General features: G+C 39.2%; 1 protein-coding gene across 1 annotated transcript in view; it reads left to right on the forward strand.

Annotated features, from left to right (window-relative positions):
• kcnd3 (potassium voltage-gated channel, Shal-related subfamily, member 3) overlaps positions 1-13,997 on the forward strand; it is a 146,931-nt gene extending 132,934 nt beyond the window's left edge. Inside the window, exons 4-7 of the mRNA XM_088920486.1 lie at positions 5,990-6,091; positions 9,215-9,307; positions 12,082-12,326; positions 13,722-13,997. Of these exons, the coding sequence (XP_088776612.1) occupies positions 5,990-6,091; positions 9,215-9,307; positions 12,082-12,326; positions 13,722-13,914 (633 nt within the window). The 3' untranslated portion in view covers positions 13,915-13,997. The remainder of the gene's footprint in view (positions 1-5,989; positions 6,092-9,214; positions 9,308-12,081; positions 12,327-13,721) is intronic.
• Positions 13,998-26,214: the final 12,217 nt, after the last annotated feature.

Raw genomic sequence — 26,214 nt, forward strand, 5'->3', positions numbered from 1 at the left:
TTGACAAAAGTTAGAATCACCAGTTTTTTTATATTGCTGAATACCCTTCCCCACAACCACCTACAATTTGGAATTACTAATTGTGTGTTTACGTCTCAGCTTACAAGGGGAGAATGATGAAGTCTAGACAGACATGCCAACACCATCCTTATGACACTGTACAATTATATTCACAATCACAGTCACATACTGGTACAAGCCTACAACATCTGGATCTTAGAACTCGTCCTGCAATTATTACTCCTTTACCAATCGAACCACTGGGGTAACCCCTGGATATAATCTTTTAAACATCTCTTTGTGTGTGGTAGAAAAAGGTTTTGCACATTCCATTCTGGGAATGGTTTGTTCTGAAATACATGTACCGGGGGCTTGAATCAAATAGTTCCTCTCCCTAATCTGTTAAAACAAACTTAATTGACAAGCCCTCTGAGCAGTTATTGAGTTGTAAAAAAATTAAACCCTTATTAGATTATTTTTATTCTTGTAAGATAATGCTATGTTATAGGGAGTTTGTTGTCAAGAAAATAAGAGTGCAATTTTATTTTATTTTTTACTTGTTTGTAAATTCTAGAGGAAGGTTTCTAGTGTTTGAGATCACAGTGTGATCTATTCAAATGTCAAAGGTTCTGCAAGCTTGCGCCTGGTGTCATGGAAATATAACTATCAAGGAAGCCACAAGAGAGAGTTCTCACCTGGGTAAGGTCTTTATTTCAATATTGCAATATTGGGAGCCCTGCTGCCACTCTGCAAAGTGCATCAGAGACTCAACTCGTTACAAGCAGTACAGGATTTTATAAGATGTTGCAATGTAAGGGAAAGTTCAGCACTTTGTCATTTCTAATACTTCTCCTTTCCTTAGGACAAAACAGATTACATCATAAAAACGAAAAAAAGAAGCACCAATAGTTTTTTTCAAAGCTTATCAGTTACCTTCAGCTAATGAAGCCAGTTACCATAATCTAATGACCCAGACAGTACATACTGTTTTAATACACTGTCTTCTAAAAGTAACCTAGACAGTGCGTACTTCATTGACGCACTGTCTTCTAAAATTCTGCACGTAGCACAGCAGTTACATCCTTGTTATATATTTTCCTAATCTCTCTACATTTTAAGAATCAATTTACTTATTAGATTTCCATTTCACTGGTCAGTAGATCTCCATGACAAACCAGGCTGCTGCTGATAGTAGTGTCAGTGGACTAGAAAATGGCAGCATTACCTCAGGACAAGAAATTCTACATATATGTGATTTAACTGCTTCAGACTGTAAAGCCCTCCAAGTAGAAGGTTTGTAATGTCCCACACTGCTTCTCTTAGTGGTGGGACTTTTAGATGTGAGAATGTATCTGAGCTGCACCATTACCTAAACATTGGTCGAAATCACCACTCTGGACAGAGTACCACTGTCCAAACCCCACATTATGTTACAAAGGAACAAGTATTAGGTTTATTCCATGCTGAAAAGAGAAGAAGGGAAACACAACGTTTCGGCTGTGGAACTGTAGCAGAGCTAGTTCGGATATGGTGATGTCATCACCGTCCCCGCGCATAGCAGGGACCTCAGCTGCCTGGGCTGAGGAAAGTCTCCTTTAGCTCATGCGGTTGCTTCCCTGTTGTGTTATGCTGGAGACTTGGGTTCATGCCCCAGGTGTTGTGGGATGAAACGGGTAGTGGAGGGCACGAGCCCGTATGGAACCCCATCAGTCATAGGAGCCTTCTTCGGGTGTGAGGGGAGGGGAGGCTCCACAGCAGAAATGTTGTTTCCTTTCTCGTCTTTTCAGCATGGTATAAACCTTTACTTGTTCCTTTGTAGCCTACGCATGCTGACGCAGCTACCTACTTGAACCACTTTATGTTATGTAGATTCTGCCCATGTAGCTCATTTTACAATTAGAAACTCATTGATCCAAGGATTTCTTCCACCTTTGTGTTGAAAGACAACAAATCAACTGAAAACTTGACTAACTTACCAGATTTATCAGAATTGAGATCACTGATATAAAATAAGAAGTGCAGTGGTGCTCGTACAGATCCCTAATTAAATCCACTAATTACAGTACATCACCCTAGTTTGTGCATTTCACAGATTCTCAATCCAAACACACAAATTTACCAAATTCCTAACACTTGTAATCTTTCAGAAGAATTTAATCAAAATCCTGCTGAAAATCCATATGCACTATACATTGTGTGTGTCCATTACAATTACTGTTTACCAAAGAATGCTAACTAGTAATTAAACTATATCTGCCCTTTCTTAATCCACACTCATTCAAGGCCCCTCAGGACAATTCCGGGTCACTCAGATGACATCTTGTACCTCCAGCAACCTTATTTACTGTATTTCTTGCAGCAAATGCCCAGCCATCTACATTGGGGAAACAGGAGGGAGACACTTGGAGACCGCTTCAGAGAACATGTTTGGACTGTGAAGATTAAAGATTTCTCCAAGCCTTTTGTTTCTCATTTCACCTCTGACGGCCATGATCACACTAATCTCTCCGTCTGTGTTCTCAAAAATGTTTTTTCCTAACTCCTACATCAGAAAGACTACCGAAACTAAAATTATCCTGCAGCTAGGTTCTCACCTTCCCCCTTCTCTCAAAGACAACTAATTTTCTTCAGAATTCTCTCTATTCATTGTAGGTTTCATTTCACACCTCTCTTCACCTATCCTGACTTCACACTTACCTGATTGGCTACTCTGTCTGTCCCCTCCTACCACCTCCCGCTCCTCCTCTCTCCCAGCTTTTGTTCTCCTATGCTACATTACCTTTGCTTACTGCCCTGTCTTCTTCATACCTGAAGAAGACTCCATGGCCGAAACTTCTCTTTTCAGCGTGGAATAAACCTATTACTTGTTCCTTTTCTTAATCCATGTTGACTATTCTCTTATTACACCTTATTTCCATATACAGTAGGTGGTCCTATAGTATAGTTTTACTTGTTGTATCCATTATCTTACCTATAATAAATGTTAGACTTATTGGGCTATAATTACTGGGTTTCAAAGTCTGGCAGCCTATTAGCAGTTTGCCATTTGACACCATACCTTGTGGCAGGCTGGGAACCTTGCAGGACTGTAGTATTGCCAGTAAGACCGGTGCGAGTGCTTGTGATGTTCTTGCTACTTTCTTTCACGTGTGCAGTAGGTAACCCAATCATATATGTTTTGGAGGATGCTCACGCAGTCTGCATCCTTAAGAGGTGCTGCTTTCTCGGGCTGCAGCTGGAAGTCAAAGTGATTGATAGTTGCTGATTCCAAAAATGGCGAGGACGTATAAAAGTAAAGATAACTGGTGATTCCAAATTAGAAAAAAACAAGTTTATTGAACATTGGAAAAACAACCCAAAAGAAAGCTGTAGGCTTTTGCTGTGAGTACAGGGCTCTCTGCAGGAGAAGGTGAGTCATGCCACGAGGGAGGAATGCTACAGTAGTTGGATTCCTGATCACGCAGCAAAATCTTATCTTTATTGTTTTCACTTAGTGAGCTCCTACAGTCTGAAAAACCAACAGGGTTTTGTCATTTATTCTTCTGTATAAACAAGCAGGTTTTAATGTTTGCTTTTGCAACACTTCAGCTCAGTCAAGAAATCCAACAAAGGGAAAAAAAGTATGTTTTCATTTTCCTGGCACAGAACAGAAAACCGCCATATGCCTTTCAAATAAGGTTTTGCATGTTACGGCCAATGCCATTCTTAATGAAGTCTTCACATTGAACCAGTTTGTCAGTTAATGTGGAAGCAGAGAACATCTGAGTCTTTAATACATAACCAGGCTCTCCCTAGAGCAGCTGCCGAAACATGCAGCCCTTCCTGTGACCCTTTAAGCCTTTTATCTTACCTGCCCAGAGGAAAACTAAACCAACCAACCATGAGATCACAGAGGGGTTTCCCTGAATTACTGAAGTACAGGTACAGGTTTTCAGTTTCTCTTCTGATTGCTGATGGGTCAAACTAGAAAATAAGTGCAGTCTTGCTGAATAGCTTTCTTGTGTCCTTATCTAATGGAAAACAAGGTGACACAGAAAATGTCTGTCAGAGCATCAGACAGTAACCGTGCTGTGAATCAGTCTTTTTCTTGACCAGTCCCTGTTGTTCTCTGTTAATGACAAACTCATTCAAAGCCCAGCCGATTCTTTCCCTAAGGGGGATCCTGACGACGATACGCTACCTGTGGCCTCTCTAGTGAAAGCTTAAATAACATTTTCATTCAATATCTTTGCAATTCCCATTCCATCCTCTGCAATTGACCCATCACTTTCCTTTATACACTTCACTTCTGATTTTACTGTTTAACCATTGGGAAAAAACACTTTGTGCAGGTTTACAAGATTTGTGATGTGTATGATGTAGTGCCCAGGAGTGGTCAGAATAAACTATATCTGTATACTTTTGTCGCCTCCTGGGTTTCCTGGACCACTTTTATTGTGAACACCTTTTATTTTTTATCTTGCAATTAGAAAACCAACAACCCCCCTTCCCTAGGAACAAAATCCTTTCATCTCCTAACATTGTTCTGACCCCACCAACTCTCATCTCAAATCTTCTCTCTCCAAGAATAGACATCTTTCTTACCTTTCCCCAGAACCCACTCCTTCAACCAGCTCAGTAACTACTGGATGGTGACAGGACCAACAGTGCTCTTATGTTTTCTATAGTTGTCTCACAGAGACAGAGATTAGTATTAGGGATTCCTTCTGTAGTGCTAAGAACTGATGCAGTAGACAGCTCCGTTTGGGCAATGTCAAGAAAGGCAGGGGTCCACATGTGCCCAGGAAGGGAGTGTGGCATCTGCCAACTACAGGCCATCGTGCTATTAACAGCAGTAATGCCACCCAGCCACACCCTTTTCTGTGACCAAAATGGAGATACTCTGCTTCAGCACTGTTATTAGTGTCACACAGATCTTTTCCCATAGCACTAGAGAATCTGTCTATTTCCAGACCATATGACAAAATGTGCCTCTTGCCAAGAAATAGGCTGTAGCTGTATGAGATACCTGGACCATTTTTATTATTGATTTTCTGGTAAATGTATGGCTGAGTATGCAGAGCTGTGAATGCTCCTAATTATGCAGTAAAAGACCAGAAAAACAACCACTGTAAGCATTTTAAAGTGCTCTCTCTGTATATATTTCATTGATGGTATAGTTTTGCTGAAGTTAAAAGGCTTTCTGCATAGTTTCAGCAGGTACTGTATCTCAATACATCCTGACAGCTTATCTCAGTCTCTGCCTACTGTTTATTTTCTACATCTTAGCATAGCAATGATTCAGCATTCTCTCTGGTCTATTTGATGTTGTTTTTTTTTTCATTTTTTATTATTTTCGAGCCTTGTGACAAACTGACGTGGAATTATTTTGGATTCCGGTTCAGTTTTGAAAATTGTCTGAGATTGAAGGGGTCTTCTTCCCTACATTTTATGGGATTTTTGAAGAAGAGACAATTTCACTGGAGAGAAAATGAGTAGACCTATGAGATTAACAATTAATTATTGGAGCTAGGAGGAAGGAGGGTGAAAGTGGGGGTTGAGATTGCAATGAAATCTAACCTGTCCACACTGAAAATTGAACCCAGTCAAGCACATTTAATGTGATGTAACAACTACTTTTTTAATTCAATGATTTGACTGACTTCTGATCTTATTAAAGCATCTAGCGGAGTAGTTTGCACAATGAGCACCCAGTTATCTACGTGCTCTCTGATTCTCCCTTGTGTTTCTTTCTTATTTATCTGAATGAGAAAACACAGATTTCAAGCTGTATCTTAAACTGTTTCACCACAATGCCAAAGTCTGAAAAGCACTTTCCTCACCCCCTGTTCTGGCAACAAGTTACAAGTTAAAAAAAGTCTTCCAAGAACTTCTGAAAGGAACTGGTCACGTAGTTCAATTAATAGCAATGAAAGCAGGAAGCACAAGGAAGAATCATAGTCTTACCAGATGATCATGAGAACTTACTTGATTTTTTTCTCCTTCACAGAAAGCAAGGTTGGCAAGGATAAGGGTGGCTAAGACAGGCAGCTCCAATGCATTCCTTCATAGCAAGAGAAATGGCCTCCTAAATGAAGCGCTGGAGCTCATGGTAAGCATTCCATTTCTCTTTTGAAAAGCTGTCTTTATTGCTCTTGCCTTTGTACTTCCATCCTGTGCTATGTCTGAGCTCAACCAGAATCTGATTCACTGTTTGTTGTACTAGGGAGAGGCTCAGTCTGTGCTCTGCTATGGCCAGCTTCAAACTGCACTGTACTAGGGCCAGTTTCAGTCTATGTTGCACTGTATTAAGGTCAAGGTGAATGTGGACTTTAATAGGAACAGAGTGCAAGTGTTTCTACTCCTCTTAGCCCTGGTTGATCCTGAGTAGAACTGCAGGGATCCTTCTGCCATGTTTTAAAGCACAATCAATCAAGCAATACAGAGAGTTTGACCATATTATAATAAGCAGTATACTTATAAGAGATATGAGTATTACTATTAAGAGATAACTGCAAGTACAAAACACAAAGAGCAACCACAGTACAAGCTCAAAGCACAAAATGGAGCATGTACAAACATTTGAAGTGGAAACCCAATACAAAGTTAATTGTCTATCCATCTCTGCAAAAATCCTTGCTGTGGTGTAAATTTGTGTCTTCTGTGCGACTACATCTGGCCCTGAATACAAAACACACAATACGGCAAAGAAGTGCCCTTTGGCTAGTGATATTGTCTCATGCAGAGTAATGAACATTTAAACATGAGGTGCACAAAGAAAGTTCACACTGTAAAGTCATTCAAAAACTTAAATCTGAGAGCTTTGTTTGAAGAAGACAGAAGCGGTCACATCTCATATATCTCCAAGTAAAATAGATGACAGAGCTCTCAGTGAGCAGCTATGGCATTTTAATATTTTATTTCACTCAGCCACCTTCCATTAAAAATGAATTATATAGCCAAAGAGTAATGAAATCAGACTGGACCTTTTGTATTCTCCAGCTTTAATGCAATTAGGAAAAACTGAAAATGAAAGCATTTATTACATGCAGGAGAACTTGAAAAGGTTTCATTGTTTTTTTCACTTTTATTTATCCAGCAATTAACATACTGTAGTGGAATTGCAAAGGCCTGCTCCCTGTGTTCGAACTGAATACTCTAATTAGCAATTAATTATCAGTTTTCATCTGGGTGCCCACATTGTAATTCAATAGCACTGAATGTAATGTAATAGCAACGATGCCCTTGCTGACATAGTTTTCTTTTCCTGCCTGGTGTTTCACTGTGATGTTTATATTCTATAGTCTACAGCAAAAAATGGTCTGTGGATATGGGAGAACTCTGCCAGACTACCTGGGACAGACACACATGGAGTTGAGAACCTTTACAGTTTTGTATATAATAATAATAATAAATGCTTACACTTATATAGCATTTTTCTGGACACTCCACTCAAAGTGCTTTACAGGTAATGGGAACTCCCCTCCAACACCAACAATGTGCAGCATCCACATGAGCGCTCACCACACACCAGCTATAAGTGGGGAGGAGAACAGAGTGATGAAGCCAATTCAGAGATGGGAATTATTAGGAGGCCGTGATTGGCCAGGACGTCAGGCTTACACCCCTACTCTTTTCAAGAAAAGCCCTGGGATTTTTAATGACCACAGAGAGTCAAGACCTTGGTTTTACGTCTCATCCGAAGGACGGCACATTTGTTTTACATACAGTATATACAGTAGATACATGCAGATACGGATTTCTCTTATATATGCAAATTCCGCATGGTGTGAACATAGTTGTAGTGGTCTAGCTGCTTACTCTGGGTTTGCATTGAAAAGGCCTTTGTACATCTGAAAGGATAATATCTTGCACTTTTTAGGGTTTTCTACTGACCGTGTCAGTATTGCTGCAGAAATGGACTCAAACACTTTTCACTCTTTCTATGTCACCATCAAAACAATGATGCTACTGTAAATAGAAAATAGTTGTACAAGCTGCAGAAATTTTAAAAGAAAAGTGTGTAAATGTCATTTGATATGGCATTCACTGTAGTTTAATGAAGAATTTGAACACCTGAACTGTTTGCTGCTGCTGTCTTCATTTCTGAGCTACCCCCACTTTGTCTGGGGTTCAGACATCAGGCATCAGATGCCTGGCCATTTAAAATAGATCTATAGTTGGGGTAACTGTGGAGGTATTTTGTTGCCAGATGGCAGAGGAAGCACAGTACCATGTGCATACATGTGTGGGAGACCACAGCTGAGAGAGCTATCAAGCAACATTATTTAAATGCCACTTGCTTCAATGACCTAGGGTCAAATCAACACAGCTTTGTCACCCAGAGCTTCAGAGGCAATCAGGAAAACAGCGGGGAACTAGAAGAACCTCAGCCTGCAGTGGAGAATTTGGTTCTAGATGACAGGGCCCTGATTTCAAAGTAACTGCATAGGGGTGTGCTATTTTGACATTAATATTGCTCTTATCTGAATCTGCATGCTGCAAGAGATAGTTATGGTGATCTGTCAGTGATCACCAGGTGGACAGCTTTGAATTAAATTCTGCAGTTAATTAAAAGAAAAAATATTCCTCTCTGTCATGAATTTAAGAGCATAAAGCTCCTCTTGAGCATCTATTACAATATACCATGATAGATATACAGTGAAATAGTGGAAGAGCACACAGAGGTGTGGTAATGTATGTTACATAAACTGAGAAACCATGGAAAATCAAAGCAAATGTCTGGTGTTAGAAATGTAAAACAATATGTTATGATTGTTCAAAATTGCAGGCTGGAGAAAGAATGCCAAGCCTGTAGTCTCTCTTGTTCAGTTAGTTTTTGTTTCTTTAATCTCAGCTTTTTCTCCAACTGAATCATTTTCCACTGCATGGCTCGGACACTGCTTTTTCTCCATCCACCCACAGCTCTATGCCTACAGAAGTGCCTCCTGTTCTCTTTCCTGAATCACCAGAGATGCATACCAGAAAATAGATGTGCATTGCTTTCAAAATAGAATTAGACTCAAACAGAGCAAGAGGATCCTGCACACAGAACAGGCACGATTTCTCATTATTTTTCCATTTAAGGGCTCCTAGTACCCGTGTCTACATTTTAGTAAGCTCTTTGGGCTGTTAAATGATTGTTGCATTCTTGGCTGGAAGACTTCAGCAGGGGGTTGTGGTCTGGGAGACAGATATGCACATGAGATGATAGTGGGCACGCTGTGTTTTTCAGGGATCCACAGAGGAGGAGCAGCAGCTGAGAAAATCCACCTCCATCATAGAAAGCCAACACCACCACCTTCTGCACTGTCTGGAGAAGACTACTGTGAGTGAGGCTGCCAGCTGCACTGTTACACCACACACTGTTTTGCAACACTGCTCCCAACAACAAGCACATGCCCAGCTGGATTTATAGATCTTTTTATCCTTCTATGTCTTCATCCTTTCATCTCTCAACCTATTTGTATATTTGTATAGCAGTAGCCCTAATTATTATATTGAATTATTCATCTATTCTTGATATACCTTAAACTAACCATTCATCCATTCTCTAATGACTACACCCAATTCATGGTCGCAAAGGGGGGCAGTATATCTTGACAAGCCACAGGCACAAGGTATTGTACTGCCTGGATGGGATGCCAGTCCATCATAGGGCACACACTGACACAGACACACCCACGCTCACACCAGGGCCACTTTTCCCAGAAGCCAATTATCCTACCAGTACGTCTTCGGACTGTGAGTGAAAAAAAGAGCACTCAAAGGACACCCACATGAACAAGGGGCGTACATACACAGATAGCACCCCAGGTCTGGAATTGAACCCAGGGCCCCAGCTCTTGAAGACATTCAATGCAGACCACTGTGCCAACCACCTTGAGGTGGCTGTTGTAAAACCAAAAAATAATATTGCCTGAAAAAGTGAACAAAAAGAAAACAAGTGAAGGAGTTCAAACCTTAAATAATGATATAAAATGAAAACACTGACAAGGTTACAACAGACAGGTGTGCAGCATCTGTGGTCCTTATGGGAAGTTCCTCTGCCTTTTAAAGAAGCCTGATGTGCCCCCCAGGCAGCTGGCTGAATGACTGTCCAAGCAACACAGATGCCACACTCCAGTGCTGAGGTCCACTCCAGTGGGCAATCCCTGGCACGGTGCTGGCATGACCACAGGTAGCAGGACGCTCCTCCTGAGTGTTTCCAGGGAATTTGGAACATCAAAGATCTGATTATTTCAAAAGCCAAAGATGACTGAATGTAGTTCTGAGTGATTGTTTTCTAAGTGTATCCACAACTGTTTTTTAACTGGAAGCAAGACATAGAAATATAGTTGTATGATAATGATGACAGAACAGGACTGCTACAGTATATAGTTTAACTTCTAGCACATTTAATTCAGCTGCTACCATTTTAAAATAAGAGCCTGTGATAGACACAGCATTATCACCCAGAGAAATATAAGGATTTGAAGATGTTAGGTGCAGCACAGGGCAACTGCTTCCTCTTAGTAAGTTCAATTCCTGGGTCCCATCTGTGCAGGGTTTGTATACTCTTCCCATGTTCACATGGCTTTCCTCCAGATACTCTGGCTCCCTCCTACAGTCCAATGACCAACTGATAGGCTAGTTGGCTTCTGGAAAAACTGGACCTGGTGTGAGCAGTGTGCATGTCTGTGGGTCTGCCCTTCGATGGACTGGCATCCCGTCCAGGGTGTATCTGACCTTGCACCCTTGCATCCATTGTTGGGTTAGGCTCCAGCTCCCCCACGAGTCTGAATTGGATAAAGCTGTTAGAAATTGGATGGATGAGGGTCTAGTAAGCACCCACTGTGGCCCTGGATAAAGAAACTTTTCATAAGACTGCTTGGAGTTTTGCTACATTCTGTCTTCATTCTTTTCTGATGCATCTCCTAACATCAATCAACGGTACTAAAATATCTTTCCAGAAGCTGTTTGTAGAACATTGAGCTAGCAGTGATCACTGATATTCTCACAAAAAACAGGACGTGAATATAGCTCTGAGCTCAAGAAGCAGGATATCACAAATAAAACACATGTAAATTGGTGTAGTCATGCTCAGAGCTCTGCCATATTAGAATGAGCAGCTTTGACACAGAGATGATACTACAGTGACAAAGCCCTATGTGCAAAGGCAACAGACAAAACAGACTTTATTTTTACTCATATGATTGTAATCAGGCTGAGTTCTGTAGCATTGGTAAACCATCCAATCTGAGATACATCGATGCTCCTTTCTTTTTCCCATTAAAGCTGAAAAAAAATCTGAACATGAAACCATTGCAATTTTAATAATAGCAAAGCTTCGCTAAGGCTTCACTGAAATCTATTATTAATGCAGATCCATTCAAACCCAAGCATGAAATCATTTGCATTGCATCGCTGGCAGTAAAACTGTCCCATTTTCAAGTTCTCCACTACAAAAGTCTCCAAAATCCACTGATGTTTGTTAATAAGTAATGAGGTGTTAATTTTCTATGACGGAGAACTTGCCCAAGTGCAATTAATGCTCGTTTAATGTGCCTAAACATTTATTAACAATATTGAGTGAAGATCAGAAGCAGCTCTTTTGCCAAATAAAATTAAGTAGGCAGATACAATGTATAATAAATTAATCTGCCTATACACTGAGGCTAATCCGATTCCCTTTTACCATTACGGAATGGCAGGCAGTCTGAATTGCACTTACTGAAGGATATGTTTCTATATTTTGAATATCCTATTGTGATTCTCTAATATTATCTAATGTGCATTCTAACTGTTCCAGGCAGAGGAATTATAGTACCGGATACAGTAATACACTTATCACGGCAGGCTTTTTCACAAGGAATAGATCCAATAATTATTTGTATGCCTGGTGGCAAGAACAAGATTTTTTCCAACATATAGGTACTGCATGACTTTGACCTTCAGAAAAGAGACGGGAGAGGAAAAGCTCCAGTTTTGGAGCTGCTCACCTCTGAGACCCCACTGGGTTTTTTGCTCTGTGTAACACGATGAGGCATGGCAATAGTATGAGGCAGCTGCAGAGCAGGGCACCAAAAGAGTGATTGTGTCCCGCTCCACCTTCATGGGCAGAACCACGAGTTTGTGGACGAGCAGGTGTACGAGCAGAACTGCCTGGACAGCACCCTGCAGAGCTACCCATCCCGCAGCCCCTCCCTGTCCAGTCACCACGGCCTGACCTCCTCCTGCTGCTCCCGCCGCGCCAAGAAGACCACCCACCTGCCCAACTCTAGCGTGCCCGCCACCCGGCTGCGCAGCCTGCAGGAGCTCAGCGCCATCCACATCCAGTGTGGTAACCAGCCGCCCCTGAGCACCAGGTGAGAGAACCACAGCTGGAGTCCAGCATCCAGGGCTGGGAGGGCCTGGGTTGTTTCATCCACCTCTAGATCCGATGTTTCACGACAGGATCCACAGGCTTATATTTGATGGAAACGTGCCCACCTCACTTTTTAGTCAGTCCCAAACCTTAAATGTAAAGGTTTTGATCAAATCTGGATTTTTGCCAGAAAGAGAATGCTTACTGTGCCTGAAAATGAGGAGCTCCCATTAGAGGAACGTAATGGTCATTGTCAAGGGTGACCTTTACTTTGGAATCAGGCTGTAATTGCAGTCATCTACACCCTTAAAAAGAAGCTCAAGGTTTTCTTCAGCTCTTTGTTTTCCATTCATCAGCCTAATGAGGGGGATTGTTTGAAGTTGAATGTTGTTTTATTTGCCTCATTAAGTTGATGAATGAAACATAAAAGACATGAAGAAATGCTTTTCTCGTCTCCTTCGGGAGGCAGGGGACCTGTGAGATGACTACTATGAAGACACCACACCTCAGCTGTAGCATCAGAAAAAGTTTGTGTGACCAGCTGCACTCTAAATAAGGTGGCACGTGAGTCCTGAGTGCATTAAAACTCACAGGAACTGAAGACTACAGGGTAAGGTACCTGTGGTCACCAAAACTCTTCTCAGTTGCAATCAAAAAACCTGCTCTACAACAGCCAACTCTGTACCCACCCTTTGTATATCCTAAGCAAGCCAAATTCCATAGTATCAGAATGTTTGCCAACCCTTCACTAATTATGTAATAATTGACAAACTCCCCCCAAGGACCTGCACACCACAAGCACACCACTCACTCCATCAGAGGTCTTCAATTGCTTAACTACTAAAGGATTCTTTTCAGCACCTATAGCATCAGTGATACAACAATGACTTGGGAATTTATTCCCTAGATTAATTATTCTCTGGGAAAACGAAATCTAATACTGAAGCTTAATTTACTGTAAATTTTCAGTTCCTCCTAAGAGCAGCGGCCAATGGAATGTATTAAATGTTTATTTAGTACAATTTTCCTGGATGAGGGATTGGCAGGCTACCAAAGAGGACAAGGCTGAGAACCCCCCCCCCCCCTCCTTGTGAGGAATGAACCAGGGAGCTGTTGAAAAGGTGAACATGGGATGGAGAGAGGGAGGGGTGTGGGGTGTGAGACAGAAGCACAAAAGTGCTCAGTAGGCAAGATACTAACAAGCAGGACAGCAGAAGTGGGCAAAACTAGGAATTTGACCTTGTACCAAAGGTCTGTTTAAATTTAAAAGCTAATGTCAACCCTAGTCTTAGCAATCATTTACTGAAGCTGTGTCTGCTCTCAGCTGTAGTGTTTCAGACCTGAGGGGAAACATGCATAAATGACTAAAGACTTAAGAGTTCTACTTCTGTTTCAGCCGATCCAGCCTGAACATGAAGTCAGATGAGGCCGTGCGGCTCAACTGCAAGAGCTCCCAGGTTACCACAGCGATCATCAGCATCCCAACTCCCCCGGCAACCACCCCCGAGGGTGAGGGCAACAACCACCCCTCCAGCCCCAGCATGCACACCTCCAGCAGCTCGAACATTGTCAAGGTGTCAGCACTGTAAAAGAGCCTGGCTCAAAATTTGGGTCCCAACTGAACCTGCTGCACAGTAACATTCAATAAAAATGGACAAACGAAAGAAAGAAATACAATGGAAAAACGCAAACAGAATTAATTGTGCCTGAAAGACTGTCCTTAACAGGGAAAAGAGGACAAAATAAGGAGGCCTTTTGGGCTGGTGTTTGAGAGATGTCAGAAGAACCAGTTTGAGCCATTTCAAACATCCAGTGTGTTCTACATGATAGCGTTTCCACAAAGAAAGTCACAAGACACTGTGCACTAAGCACCTTTCCTTGGCCAGCTGTCTTTTTAATGACTTCAAAAGAAAAGAACAAGGGAACGATTTGAAAAGAAAAGATAACAGGATAGTTGCTGGTGTTTTCTGTTTTTTTCCCTTTGTTTAGATTCATATCGTTTTTCGTCAGAATATTACCTTGATATAGAAAAAAAACATATATCATTTACCAAAATCTTTTTTTAAGTATTATTTTATTTTGTTCTAGAGAAATGAAAAAAAAAGATAAAAAAAGCAAAACAAGGTAGGAGCGTCGGTCACAGAGTTGTTTGTGGATTTTTATTTTTATTTTTGTGGGTGTGTGTGTGCGTGCGAGGACTACTTGTACACTTGACTCAACACAGGACTCTCATAGGCTCGCCACACTTCAGCAAGGTGCTGCTAGAGGAAAGGTTCTTATGAAGACATTCTAGTGTCTAAAGTTCCCAGTAAAAGCCTTCATTTCTGTAATTAAGATGTGCTGCTTTTCACAGGTACAGTTATGTACTGTACATATCATTTTAAGCTTCAAAACGATCATCTCAACTTCCAACAAACTGCAAGACCACACTAATGGTAGTTATGGACTAATACAGAGGTGTTCTGGCAATCTGGCAATCTTTTTGCATTGTTTCTACACTGCACTGAATTTCGGTGACCTTCAAAACAGCAGAACATCAAGCTAAAAAAAGCATGAGGCATTAATTGAGGTTTTAGGCAGAGACATGTCCTGAACCATACCTCAGCACCAGATTCTTTGTCAATAGTGTTAATAGATATTTTGTATTATTAGCCATTGTATGGCCAAGCAGTGGCTGTTTTCCCCCATTTTAGCATTGTCTAGTGCAATCCATCGCCCATGTTGACAAAAAGAGATATGCTTTCTCTAGTCGTTACATTGGGATTTTTTAATTGTCGGGTGTGCTCTCTATGTATTAAATTTTCAGTATTTGTATTTTTTGCTGCCTCGGTGTTACTGACTTCTTGGTCTTCGCTGTCTTCTGGAAAACCTTCAGCTGTCCACAACACGGCAGAATTGAAACAATGAAAATCTTTACCGCTGCAGAACTGAGCTTAAAAACTGTGCTTGACCAGCGTCCTGTGTCATGTCCTGTCTTCTGTGAAAAAGGCTTCTGTGTTGTTGGCCTTTTTTGCTCTGCTCTTTTTTATTGCAATTTTATACCAGAAGGTGGGAGCTGAACCAAACTGAACTGTGTGTCAATGCTCTGGAGTGTTTTGGGGGTAAAACGGAGACACAATTGAGCAGGGTTTCTTTTTTTCCCACTTTGGGGAGTTGAGAGAGCATCTCTCATTGGCCTCAACGAGAATTTCCACTTCCAGAGCATCAAAAGGTAGAAGGTTCTTTTCTAATCTTTTTGACTTGGTATCCATGACTCCTGAAAGGAATGAAAACGTGCCACCGGCTGGAATTGTGCATTCTCAGCCTAGCACCAACCTGAGATGGACTGGGTGCTTTCCATCACTGCCTGTTCAGGAACAAGTGAAAAGTAAATGCAAATGACTGGGACCAGTTTCACTGCTTAACTGCCACATCAGAATAGCAGGTAATGTGGTACTAATAATATGATCCTATATATGGTTCGCAAATGACCATTTCTTGTTTTGCTGTCTCTCTTTAAATTAGATCCCTTTGATGCTGTCACTGACTACAGTGTATTCATCCAAGAATTTTACTTCTGAAGTGGACGATATATCAATTTTTCCAGTTTTCAACACCAAAAATCTGGTTTTCAAGATGAATCGGTGCGTCGTGCCCACTTACTGTTAAAACACTCCTGATTTTGCGACAAGGTGAAACAGATCAGGTCTGTCCCAATCTGGAGTAAGTCAGGAAGCTGTGCACAGAATTCCATCAGATGTAACAGCTGTAATCATTCAACAATGCCCACATGGAGAGATACAGCATGAGAAGCACAAAAAGGAGGAAAGGGCAGAAAATATCTTCTAAAATTAAATTTTAAGTCCAGTTCTGTAGACAGGCCAGTGTTATCATTTAAGTTGTAAGGGATGTCGTTTTTTTTGTCAAAACTAAGAGTGCCAATGGATTTGTGATGCTCATCGCTTCCATTGTGAAACTGTAGACCTAATGCTGAATGGGGCCCCCTACAGATCCTAAAACCACCTCTCATGTAATAACTAAGATGCTCACAATAACCATTCTGTTTCTTTCACCTACGAGACATGTCTGACACAGCATGGAGCCACTGATCCTGAAGTTTACTTAAACAGTAAATACCACTGTGACATTTACATTAAAGTAGAATGAGCTGATCTTTGATGACAAAATAACATCTTTCTCTGATTATGCCCTTTAAGAAACTTTCCCCTTCTTTTCCCTTCTTTCCTCTTATTTCCCTGTTTTGGTGTTTTTTCTTCACACGTGACCATCTAATGTTCCCATCAAAAACTGTCAGGTCAGATTTACCAGAACAACAGTGTTCTGGAATAGCAGGGGCAAGAGACTTGCACACTTTCCCCTTAAAGGGAGTGTATCTTAAAGCCATCCACACTTTTCATGCACCAACTCATGCAGGTGAAATACATTTGAAAGCTTAAAACACTCCAGATTGTGTCCCTGATGTGTTACACTAGGTGATTCTCCTAATAGCAATTATTCTTTGCACTGAAGTGTAAAATATGTAAGACCCCTCCATAGACACAATTTACCTGTGTAGAATAAGGAACCCATTCAGTAACGTCATCATTTAATTCTTCACCACCACATTTTTAGCAAAAAAGGTCTGAATTGAGCCCTGAGGATTCATAAAGTGGACTAAGTGGTCTGCAACTTTAACCTTGCACCTGTTCTATGTGCTTTTGTTCTGATTCCTCTAGACTGATTGTGCCATCATAAAAGAGTCACTTTCCACAGAGTGGGAATCATTAGCACAGTGCCTGTCATGAAGCATGAAGAGTTTCAACTTGCCCTGAATATTCCTGAAACTCTCCTGATAGCACACTTTGACTGTAATAAAGTGCAAGCCCTTTTATTTGCATAGATCTCTTAATTGCCTAATAGGCAGATACCCACCATATTGAAATGAGCAGCTTTGGTCAAACGATGAGGTACATTACCAAGCACAATCAGGAGTAAATTCAAACACAGCAGGAGATACTGTAAGTCCACAGGAACAGAGTTGTTAGGTACATTTTAGAATTCTACAGAACTCTGGGGAACAGTGCTCATTTTAATAAGTCAAAACTGTGGTTTTCTTCTTCCCAGATAACCATTTAGGGTCATATTCAGCTGCATATACAAAGAAAAAAATGCACAAATTGCAGACTTGTCCAAAATGTGTTCTGTACAATACTACCCTGCCCAGTACAATAGTCTTGACCAGATAAATTTACAAATAAACTAACATATATTCAAGGTTTTGAGCTAGCTGCTAGCTGGCTAATGTATTCATTGGTTAAATTATCCAAGGAGGGTTCTCGATAACAAAATTCTGGCTATTGTTTTGAAGGTGATTAAATAATAAAACAAGAATAGTAAAATGTGATGGATTTGGTTTAGGAGCCCTTGTGCATTCATTTGGGCATACATTCGAGAGATAGTTAACTGTTCATAGTTGTTTTTGTTTTTTTTGCTTCTCTCTAGTTTGGAATATGTATGTTTTGGGCTGAATGCATAAAATTAAGACCTGTGTTTCAATGTTGCACAATTTCATAGACAGGTGATCTATTTCTATCGCCCTGGAGGAGTGACAAAGGAAAGCGAACCGAAAAAATCAAAATGCACTTGTCCCCCCTCCTTTTTTTCTCCTGGTTGCTGTGCATATCCAGTCAGGTGTTGTATATCATTTATGACTTTGTCTTGTGTCACTACTGTGATCCGCCTGATAAAGATCTGTATATCTGCCACAAATACAAACCTGTGGAATATAATCTTCATATGGCTGTGGCTCAGTTCTTTGCAAGTGTCCTGTTTCCCCTTTTCCTTCTTTAATACAAAAATATGTATTATAAAATAGGGAACAATGGTGGTGCAGAGGTTTGCATTGCTGCCTTGCAGCACTGGGGTTCTGGGTTCCATGTGTGGAGTTTGCATGTTCTCCCCATGTTCACATGGATTTTCCCTGGGCTTTCTCCTACAGTCCAAAGACATACTGGTAGGTTAATTGACTTCTGGGAAAATTGGCCCTGATGTTAGAGTGTGCACGTTTGTGTCTGTGTGTGCCCTGTGATGGACTGGCATCCTGTCCAGGGTGTATCCTGCATTGCGTCCATTGCCTGCCAGGATAGGCTCTGGATGGACAACTATGGATGGTTATTATGAAATATACACCTCTCATTTCAGGTGTTAATGACCAATTCATGACCTACATAGCAAAGGAGGATTTGCCAAAGAGGAAGACATCTATGTGCCAGACTAAACCATCCGTAGACTGACAATGACCATTAGTTCACAGCACTGTGTTAGTGCTGAATCGCAATATTTCTTAATGCATAATTTACAAAAGAAATATAAACATGTGAAAAATTTGTCAATAGTTTCTATATACAATAGTTTCTTTATTCCTAGTAGCTAACATACATGTTCTAATTTATTGCACAAACCAATAATGAAAAAAATAAAATACACACAATAGTAGTTTTGGTTTTTGCCATCAAGAGAAGATAAGAGAGTCTTGCAAATTTCAAAACAAATCTCTCATTTTGCGTGATTGCTTTGCCTTTGTTTTAGAGTGGTTATATACAAATTTGAATACATTTAATTACGTCCTGCTAAATTGCACTAAGGCCATGTTCTGTGCATCCTTTCCCAAAAAAACACATTAATTGTTAATTTATTTAAAACCTGTCTCCTCCAGATGGTCACATTTTAAAGATGTAAGCATAACTGCCTTTCACTACACTGTATTTACCTGCCTCCTTACAAAGTGAAGTTTGCATGAACTTGGGGTAAAACACTTTTTTTTTCATTTAACAGATACTGTAGAGCTCACTATTGAAATCGTCATTTTGGGATTACTGATTGTTTTCTGCAGGTTTAGTGTAACCACAAGGAGAAATGGAACTCTCATTTAATCAAATGGAACTGACACTTTATCAAATGCAGTGTCCAATCTAGCCTCCCTGCGTTTACCCTTTAATTTCAAGTAGTGAAGAAATTGCTTACTTCTCCACCTGACCTGCTGTGTCTCGAGGTTGCTGGCACATCAGGGCTGCCATATGTCACCCATTCCACATTTCAGTGGGGAACTGGGGAACATAAATGGGCCCCTTCTATGTAAATATTTTTGGGATCTTTGGAATACAAATAAAAAAATATTATTATCTTATTATTTTGCTGCTGAGCTTGGGCATAATGGAAATATTGCATGGCACTGCAGACCAACTCACACCCACCTGTTATTAAGAAACTGTGACAATTAGGAAGTTGAGATGAGGAAAATTTGCCTTCTTCACGACTTGTCAACAGCTTGTGGTGAAGGCTTAAAGGTGGACCAAATGCCCCTTTAAAGAACTGCTTCTAAATCATCAGAGCTTCAGGGATCTGCAGGCACCTGTCTTATCAGGTAGGAAAGCCAGATGAGTCATACAAAAAAACTGTCCCCGGTGGAACATCTCAGTTCTCCTGGACTAATTGTCATAGATTATCACTCATTCTAAACTCATAATCATTCCAGACTAATTTTCATTATTAATTGTGTTCCATTTAACTAGGTAATTTCTGAAACCAAATATGTGCTTTGCTGTACTGCTTCTTTATTTCCCATTAAAAAAATTAATACGGGGACCAAATGTTCATAGGATAATGAATCCCATCTGAACCATTTTCTGTGGGAGGCCACTTTTCACACCACACCTGAGTCTTGACTCCTGGACTCCACTGTAAATTGAACACAGCAGCTGCCTGGGTCTTGTTTTTAATGACAAGCACAGGCATGTAGCTCCATGAAGAAGGAAATAACACATTTTAAGAGCCCCTAGCGTCAATCCAAACATTCGTAATTGTCCATCGTGATTTTTAGTCCTAAGCATTGCGTCTCCAAATCCCCTTTATTGCATCTATTGGCAGTGCTTGAACAGATGGCATAAGCTATTACAGGGCAGGAGTCACAATATAACATTTGATCAGTGAACTCTATAGCTACTGTATATCTGCCTACGTAAAGGTTGTTGTAAAGACAAGCACAACAGATGTTCAGCTTATTACAGTTTCTGTTAAAAGGAGCTAAAAAATAAGGTGGAGAGCAATGTAAAATTCTCCCATTGGACAATAAGATACAACAGTGAGTATCTTCCTCATGATAATTTCAAAAGGGCTGTCAGATGTTTTACCTGGGTTTCATGTGCCAGAACATCATTACTGTAGAGAACAACATATTTCAATTAATCTACAGTGAATGGCAATTGAAGCCCCCACACAAGAACCAACATTAACAGGTTTCATGGTGTAGGGTGAATCTGTTTAGTTGTCATCACTCTCCAGGCCCTTCAAGAGCATTCACAGACTTCACAGCAAGCCTTTCAGCGTAGTAGATATTTCCAGGCAGTTCAGATCAGAGACTCAGAGTTGTCTAACAGAGGCAGGAACCAGGGTTGGACTGCGCATACATACAGACCAGCAAGACTGGTGCCCATTGGAATCTGAGGAGGCCCCCAGAGCTCAGACAGGTTGTTTAGTGCTGGAGAGTGTGACAGGGCTGGTAGTGTAAGATGAGAAAGTGCTGCTCAGGATGTTCAAGAACAACTAAGTACATCATGAAGACACATTGTAGGACTTGGGATATGCAACTGAGGTAATCAGAGGGGCCTGAGAAACTCCAAACTGCAGACTGAGATGTAAGGTTAACACTTAATTTGAATGTTGCCACATAATGGCTTCATATTCCCTTCATAAATGCACAAGATGTTATAATCACATGCATAATGCTTTAGAAGGCCATGCACAAATGACATAATGTGTGAATTAGAGGTCATGGCATTTGTTTTAGCATAATTCCAAGCACTGAGTACAATGCGATTGTAAAATAAATGTCATGACCTCTTATGCACACATTATGTCGTTTGCACGTGTCCCTGTAAAGTATTATGATTGTGATTATAATGTCTTGTGTAGCACTTATGATGGGATTATGGTGCCATTAAGAAGCAACATTCAGAAAAAGCGTTACCGATATAATATTTAAAATCTGTTAAAATCGGTCTTTGGTTCTGGTGGATAAGACCAGTGATTTTCTTACGTTTAGTTTATCCTAATTGTTATATTGCATGACTCAGGGTGCCTGAGTGCACAGCTGTAAGGTTGTTGTTTTTAATTCAGACAGGAAAATAACTCATGCACAAAAACTACAATTTAGGCAGGCATTGCAAGAAAGCATGAAACCAAGGTTTTGAAAACCTTGGCCAGTGGGCCACATTCATCTTCATTTGGGAAGTGTCTTAGAGCATTAAAAATGGATCAGGCTTCTTTGCACCAGCTGGAGAAATTTGAATTCAGAAATCTGAATTATAATCTCTATGAAAAACCTTATTTGTCCTCATAAAGGTAATCTTAAATATGCCAGATTGAATTGATAATGCTAGATGTGTCTTTAATTTCCCATGTAAATCTCAAGAAAAATTACTTTTTTCTTGGTTTAATTTGTGATTTTTCTCTCTCGTCCTAAACCTAAAGCCTCTGACTTTTACTATGGCTATTTATGTTGGGAAGAAAATATACTGAATTAATTAATTTACCTCTATTAGATTCTGATTCTGAATGTGATTTTAATTCTAATTCTATTTCTGATTCATCTTATTGTTTAATTAATAACCACTAAATCAGCATCATCTATTAGATAAATACTGGGATAGCACCTGAGCTGTTCTCCCGGATATTAAGTAATATCTGATTTGGATGAGTACATGACACAATAAATACAAAAAAGAATAAACACAATGGATCAAATGCTACAAACCTGCAGATTTAGTATGCTGTTTTTATTTAGCTACAATTGACCTGTTGTGTGAACATCACATTATAAAACTGTATCTGAACTTGCAGCTGGACCCTGATCTGTACTCAAATCTTTCTGCCAAAGACAGCTCAATTGTTTGCTATATAAAGTGACCAATTTATCTGGTTTTCTAGTATATATTTTATACATGTATTCATACTGTATTTTATACATTGTCAGTGTTTTTCTGAAACTGTTATTATTTAGCTGCATTTTCAAGGATCACATATAGCAGATATTTCTGGAAAGTTGTGTTTTCTTACTGCTCTCCTCAGTGTTGAACATTAGCAGGCTGGATAGTATAAATCCCACTAGGTGGCAGTAATGTCAAGCACATGGGCTATTAGTATTCAAAGCTGAGAAGAAAGACTAGACAAGCTCAAGGCTTTATTGTACTGATTAGTATATCTCACTCTATCTCCGCATTGTGATCCACATATTTGCCAGTTTGTATTCTTCTCACAGTCATACAATCATATAACATAATGACAAACATTTTGTTTTAATATAATTTTAGTTTTAATAGACCACACACATCATCTTTTAAAAATAGCGAGAGGTTTGATTTTCCTATATATTTTTTGTTTGCTCAGCTTGTGATCCCAAAATGTCTACAAAATCCATTCAGCACTGTAATTGCCCTGTAGGTAAACCAATATAAAAGCTTTGACAGAGTTTGCAAGGGAGAGAAAGCCATGCACCCAAACTAGTTCAGTCAGATTGTAGAAGCTAAATAATCTGAGGGTCCCATCCAACTTCAATTCAGCTTCACCAGCCACAGTGTTGATGATGAATGATTGGTTTTGCTGCAATGAAAGAGCTGTCTTGTTGTTTTGTTGACTCTGTTGCAATAGTATACCCCTCCTGATAATTGATCATTTATTTACTAATAAATAAAAGATACTGTGAAGTCGAAAGCTGACATTTGTAAAGCACTGTTGAGACATCAAAATAGTATTTACTATATGTAGTTTTAATGACAAGCACATCAAAACAACTTCAAATTCAATGAAAACAGGATATCACAGCTCAGACATCATCCCAGGAAGTCATTATTATCATTTTCTCTTATTTAACACATTTACACTTCCTAGGATTATTCACATTGGTATTTTTGGTGTTATAAAGGATTTGAATACTTGGTATCAGTTTGTTTTTTGATAGGCCTCCGAGATGCCTTAGTTGTTAGTAGAGTAACTTGTAAATAATATATATTTATGCTGTGTGTTATTTAGTGTGTCATTGCCATTGTTAATAAATATTTGTTTAACCCTGTGTGCCCAATTTATTACTCTTTTCACCAAAACTGTGCAGAGAACAAAGAACTCAGGTGCCTTTAATTTTACCAACCGTTCAGGTATATCAATGGCATACTGTAATTATTACAATTTGGGGCATTATTTAATTTACTTATTGATTAATCACCTAGGTCAGCATTTTTCTGTAATTCTCTGTTTTCCTTAACGCCCTGTTTGTAGCAATATTTTGTAAAGTTTAGAGGATGGAAATATACAGTAGTACTCTGGAGGCCATGAAATTAAAGTATTTAGACTTTTCCTACAAATCTAGTCTATACTACTGGCATATAGTATTGGATCGACTGAATATACAAACACAAAAACAATTTAGCAGTACTCACCATTCAGAAGAATTAATTTGGTTGCATGAGGTAACAACAAGCTCTATTTTCACACTAATTTATCTGGTGCAGTCATCTCTTGGACTTGGTCTTGATTATAGCTCAAATGTGCCCAAGTTGCACCTCTGTAAACATTTCCAGATGTTTTGCATATCGATCTCCAAAGATTTCCACATCTGAACCTTCACCATCATCCCTTCCACCTCTTACATCTGCCACCTTCCAGGTATTTTACTTTTTTATTCCTTTTATTGCAAAGTTTTATTAACAAATGATACAACAAGATAAAACAAAACAACCAAGAAGATATTTTTGAAATGCATGGCCAAGGGTAACAATCAACATGCTCAAATAAATGGAATTTATAAGATCACGTGATTGTTGAAATTTCTTATTCATAACATTTTTTAAAGTTTTAAAATAATATACAGTTTCCATTTTAAACATATCAAAATTTGGAATGGCCTCAGGAGTGACCATTTCATTTTTGTGAATATATATCTTCTCCTAATGAAAAACACATTAAGTAAAAATTATTAAACTTGGATCAGTTTTTGGATGTGTTTAAAGCTGAGTATCAATCTTGTATGACAAATTAATATTTACAAAAAGCTCCACGTCACTCCAAAACATTGTTGCGTATACGGTGATGAATAATTGTTTCTTTATGCAAGTTACAAAACACAAATTGATCATCCACTTCAATTTCAAATCTCAATAAAGTATATTTGACAAGATAATGTTTGTGGATTACAACCTTTTGTTACATTTAACATTGTTTGCCTGGTGTGGTGTCTTCAAATGGTGAGTTTCCTGTTTGAATCCGTAAGTGTTTTTCAGGCACCTATTATTCCAATGTCTAATGAAGTCTTTCAGGACATTTTTAGAAGTAATATTTAATCTAACAATGAGTTTTATTTTTCCAGTACTGCACAGCAATCTTAAAGGAAGGTTTTAAAAAATAAAGAGCACACTCCGCCTTTTATCTGCTTAGAATCTTTAATGCCATAATTGCTACACTTGATTATATGGCAAGCAGCTTTTAGTCTAATAAATTAGATCACATTTGGCATAAAGGACAAAGTTGCAATATCCCAAAAACTGATCATCAAGTAGTTTCATTGTTTAAAACATATCATATCTAGAAATATTTAAAAATTCCTTTTTTTATGTAGTATGATTGTAAAATAGAATATTGAATAATTTTCTGTAGTGTTTAGCTGAAACAGACCAGAGTCATTACTTAATGTCAAATGTGTAAGACCCGTTCCTTCTTACTGAAATGATTGGTACTTAGCCAGTAAAATCAGAGTAATTTCAACATTAATATCTAATAATAAAGTCAAATTATTTTGGAATAGATATAATTTCCTTCTAAACTAAAAAATGTTCATTAACCTTTCCTTTTCCATGATTTTTTAACTTAGAAAAGAAACTAAACCCCAGTTCAAATTTGTCCTGAGGACTAGGATGTGAGATTGTGAGAGAAACATCACTATATTCCTGATCTGATGAAAACAGATGACAAAAACTGAGGTTCTGACAGCTCATTTATATTTTTAGTTTTTTGAGTAGTAAGAATCAGTTCTTTTCTACTGTGAAAGATACCTAAAACATCTGATTTTTTAATGAATGAGTTTTGGAATGAACAATTCACACCAGCTCATTTATTTCCCCATTTATTTACAACAATCCAACCATGACAGTGAATCAAAGGACTTCATTTCCCTGGATTGGAAAGTTTGTCTCAGCTGTAACTGGCAACTTTAAACTAGAAATAAATAACCAAATCATTTTTACAAAAATCAAATCACTTCACAAGTGCTTTTCATACAACAATAAAAAATGCAATGAAATAAAGACTTTTAAAAAAAATTCACAAATATAATATTATTTGCAGTGCACATAATGCAGCAGTTCAAGGTGATAGAAATTCTATCTTAATAAAGGCTTCAAAAGCACAAAGTAAAGCAGCTTTTACAAGAGGGCATGGTAGATTGTTCTGTGGGTTTAAGCCAATAGAGAGTTTATTGATTAAATTTTTGTTTTACAAAGGGAAAACACGATCCAAAAATTGAATGTCCAAAACTTATCAAAAGATTGTCCTTCTTAATATAACTATAAAAACTATAAATGTCACCTACCAGCTCTGCCCTGTTTTAGGAAACTAAGAATGTAGTCCTCTAAAGACTAAATTGAAAGTGCATTCACGCATTCCACATTTTTGCATGAAGCGATGCAGCACGTGGAGACAAGGAAATGTATAAAAGTAATTCTATTTCATATTTTTTCCTTTCATATTTTGTTCTTGTTTCAAAAAACCTGTGACATTTATTTTTAGCTGTCCTTTCATTCGCCGGTCTGCTCTGCCTCGTCTCACAGGGTGGACATGCCTGCTGTGGCTGTCATCCAGAGGGCTCC

The sequence above is a fragment of the Atractosteus spatula genome, chromosome 7 (assembly GCF_055471065.1).
Source record: "Atractosteus spatula isolate fAtrSpa1 chromosome 7, fAtrSpa1.hap1, whole genome shotgun sequence".
NCBI classification, from domain to species: Eukaryota; Metazoa; Chordata; class Actinopteri; order Semionotiformes; family Lepisosteidae; genus Atractosteus; species Atractosteus spatula.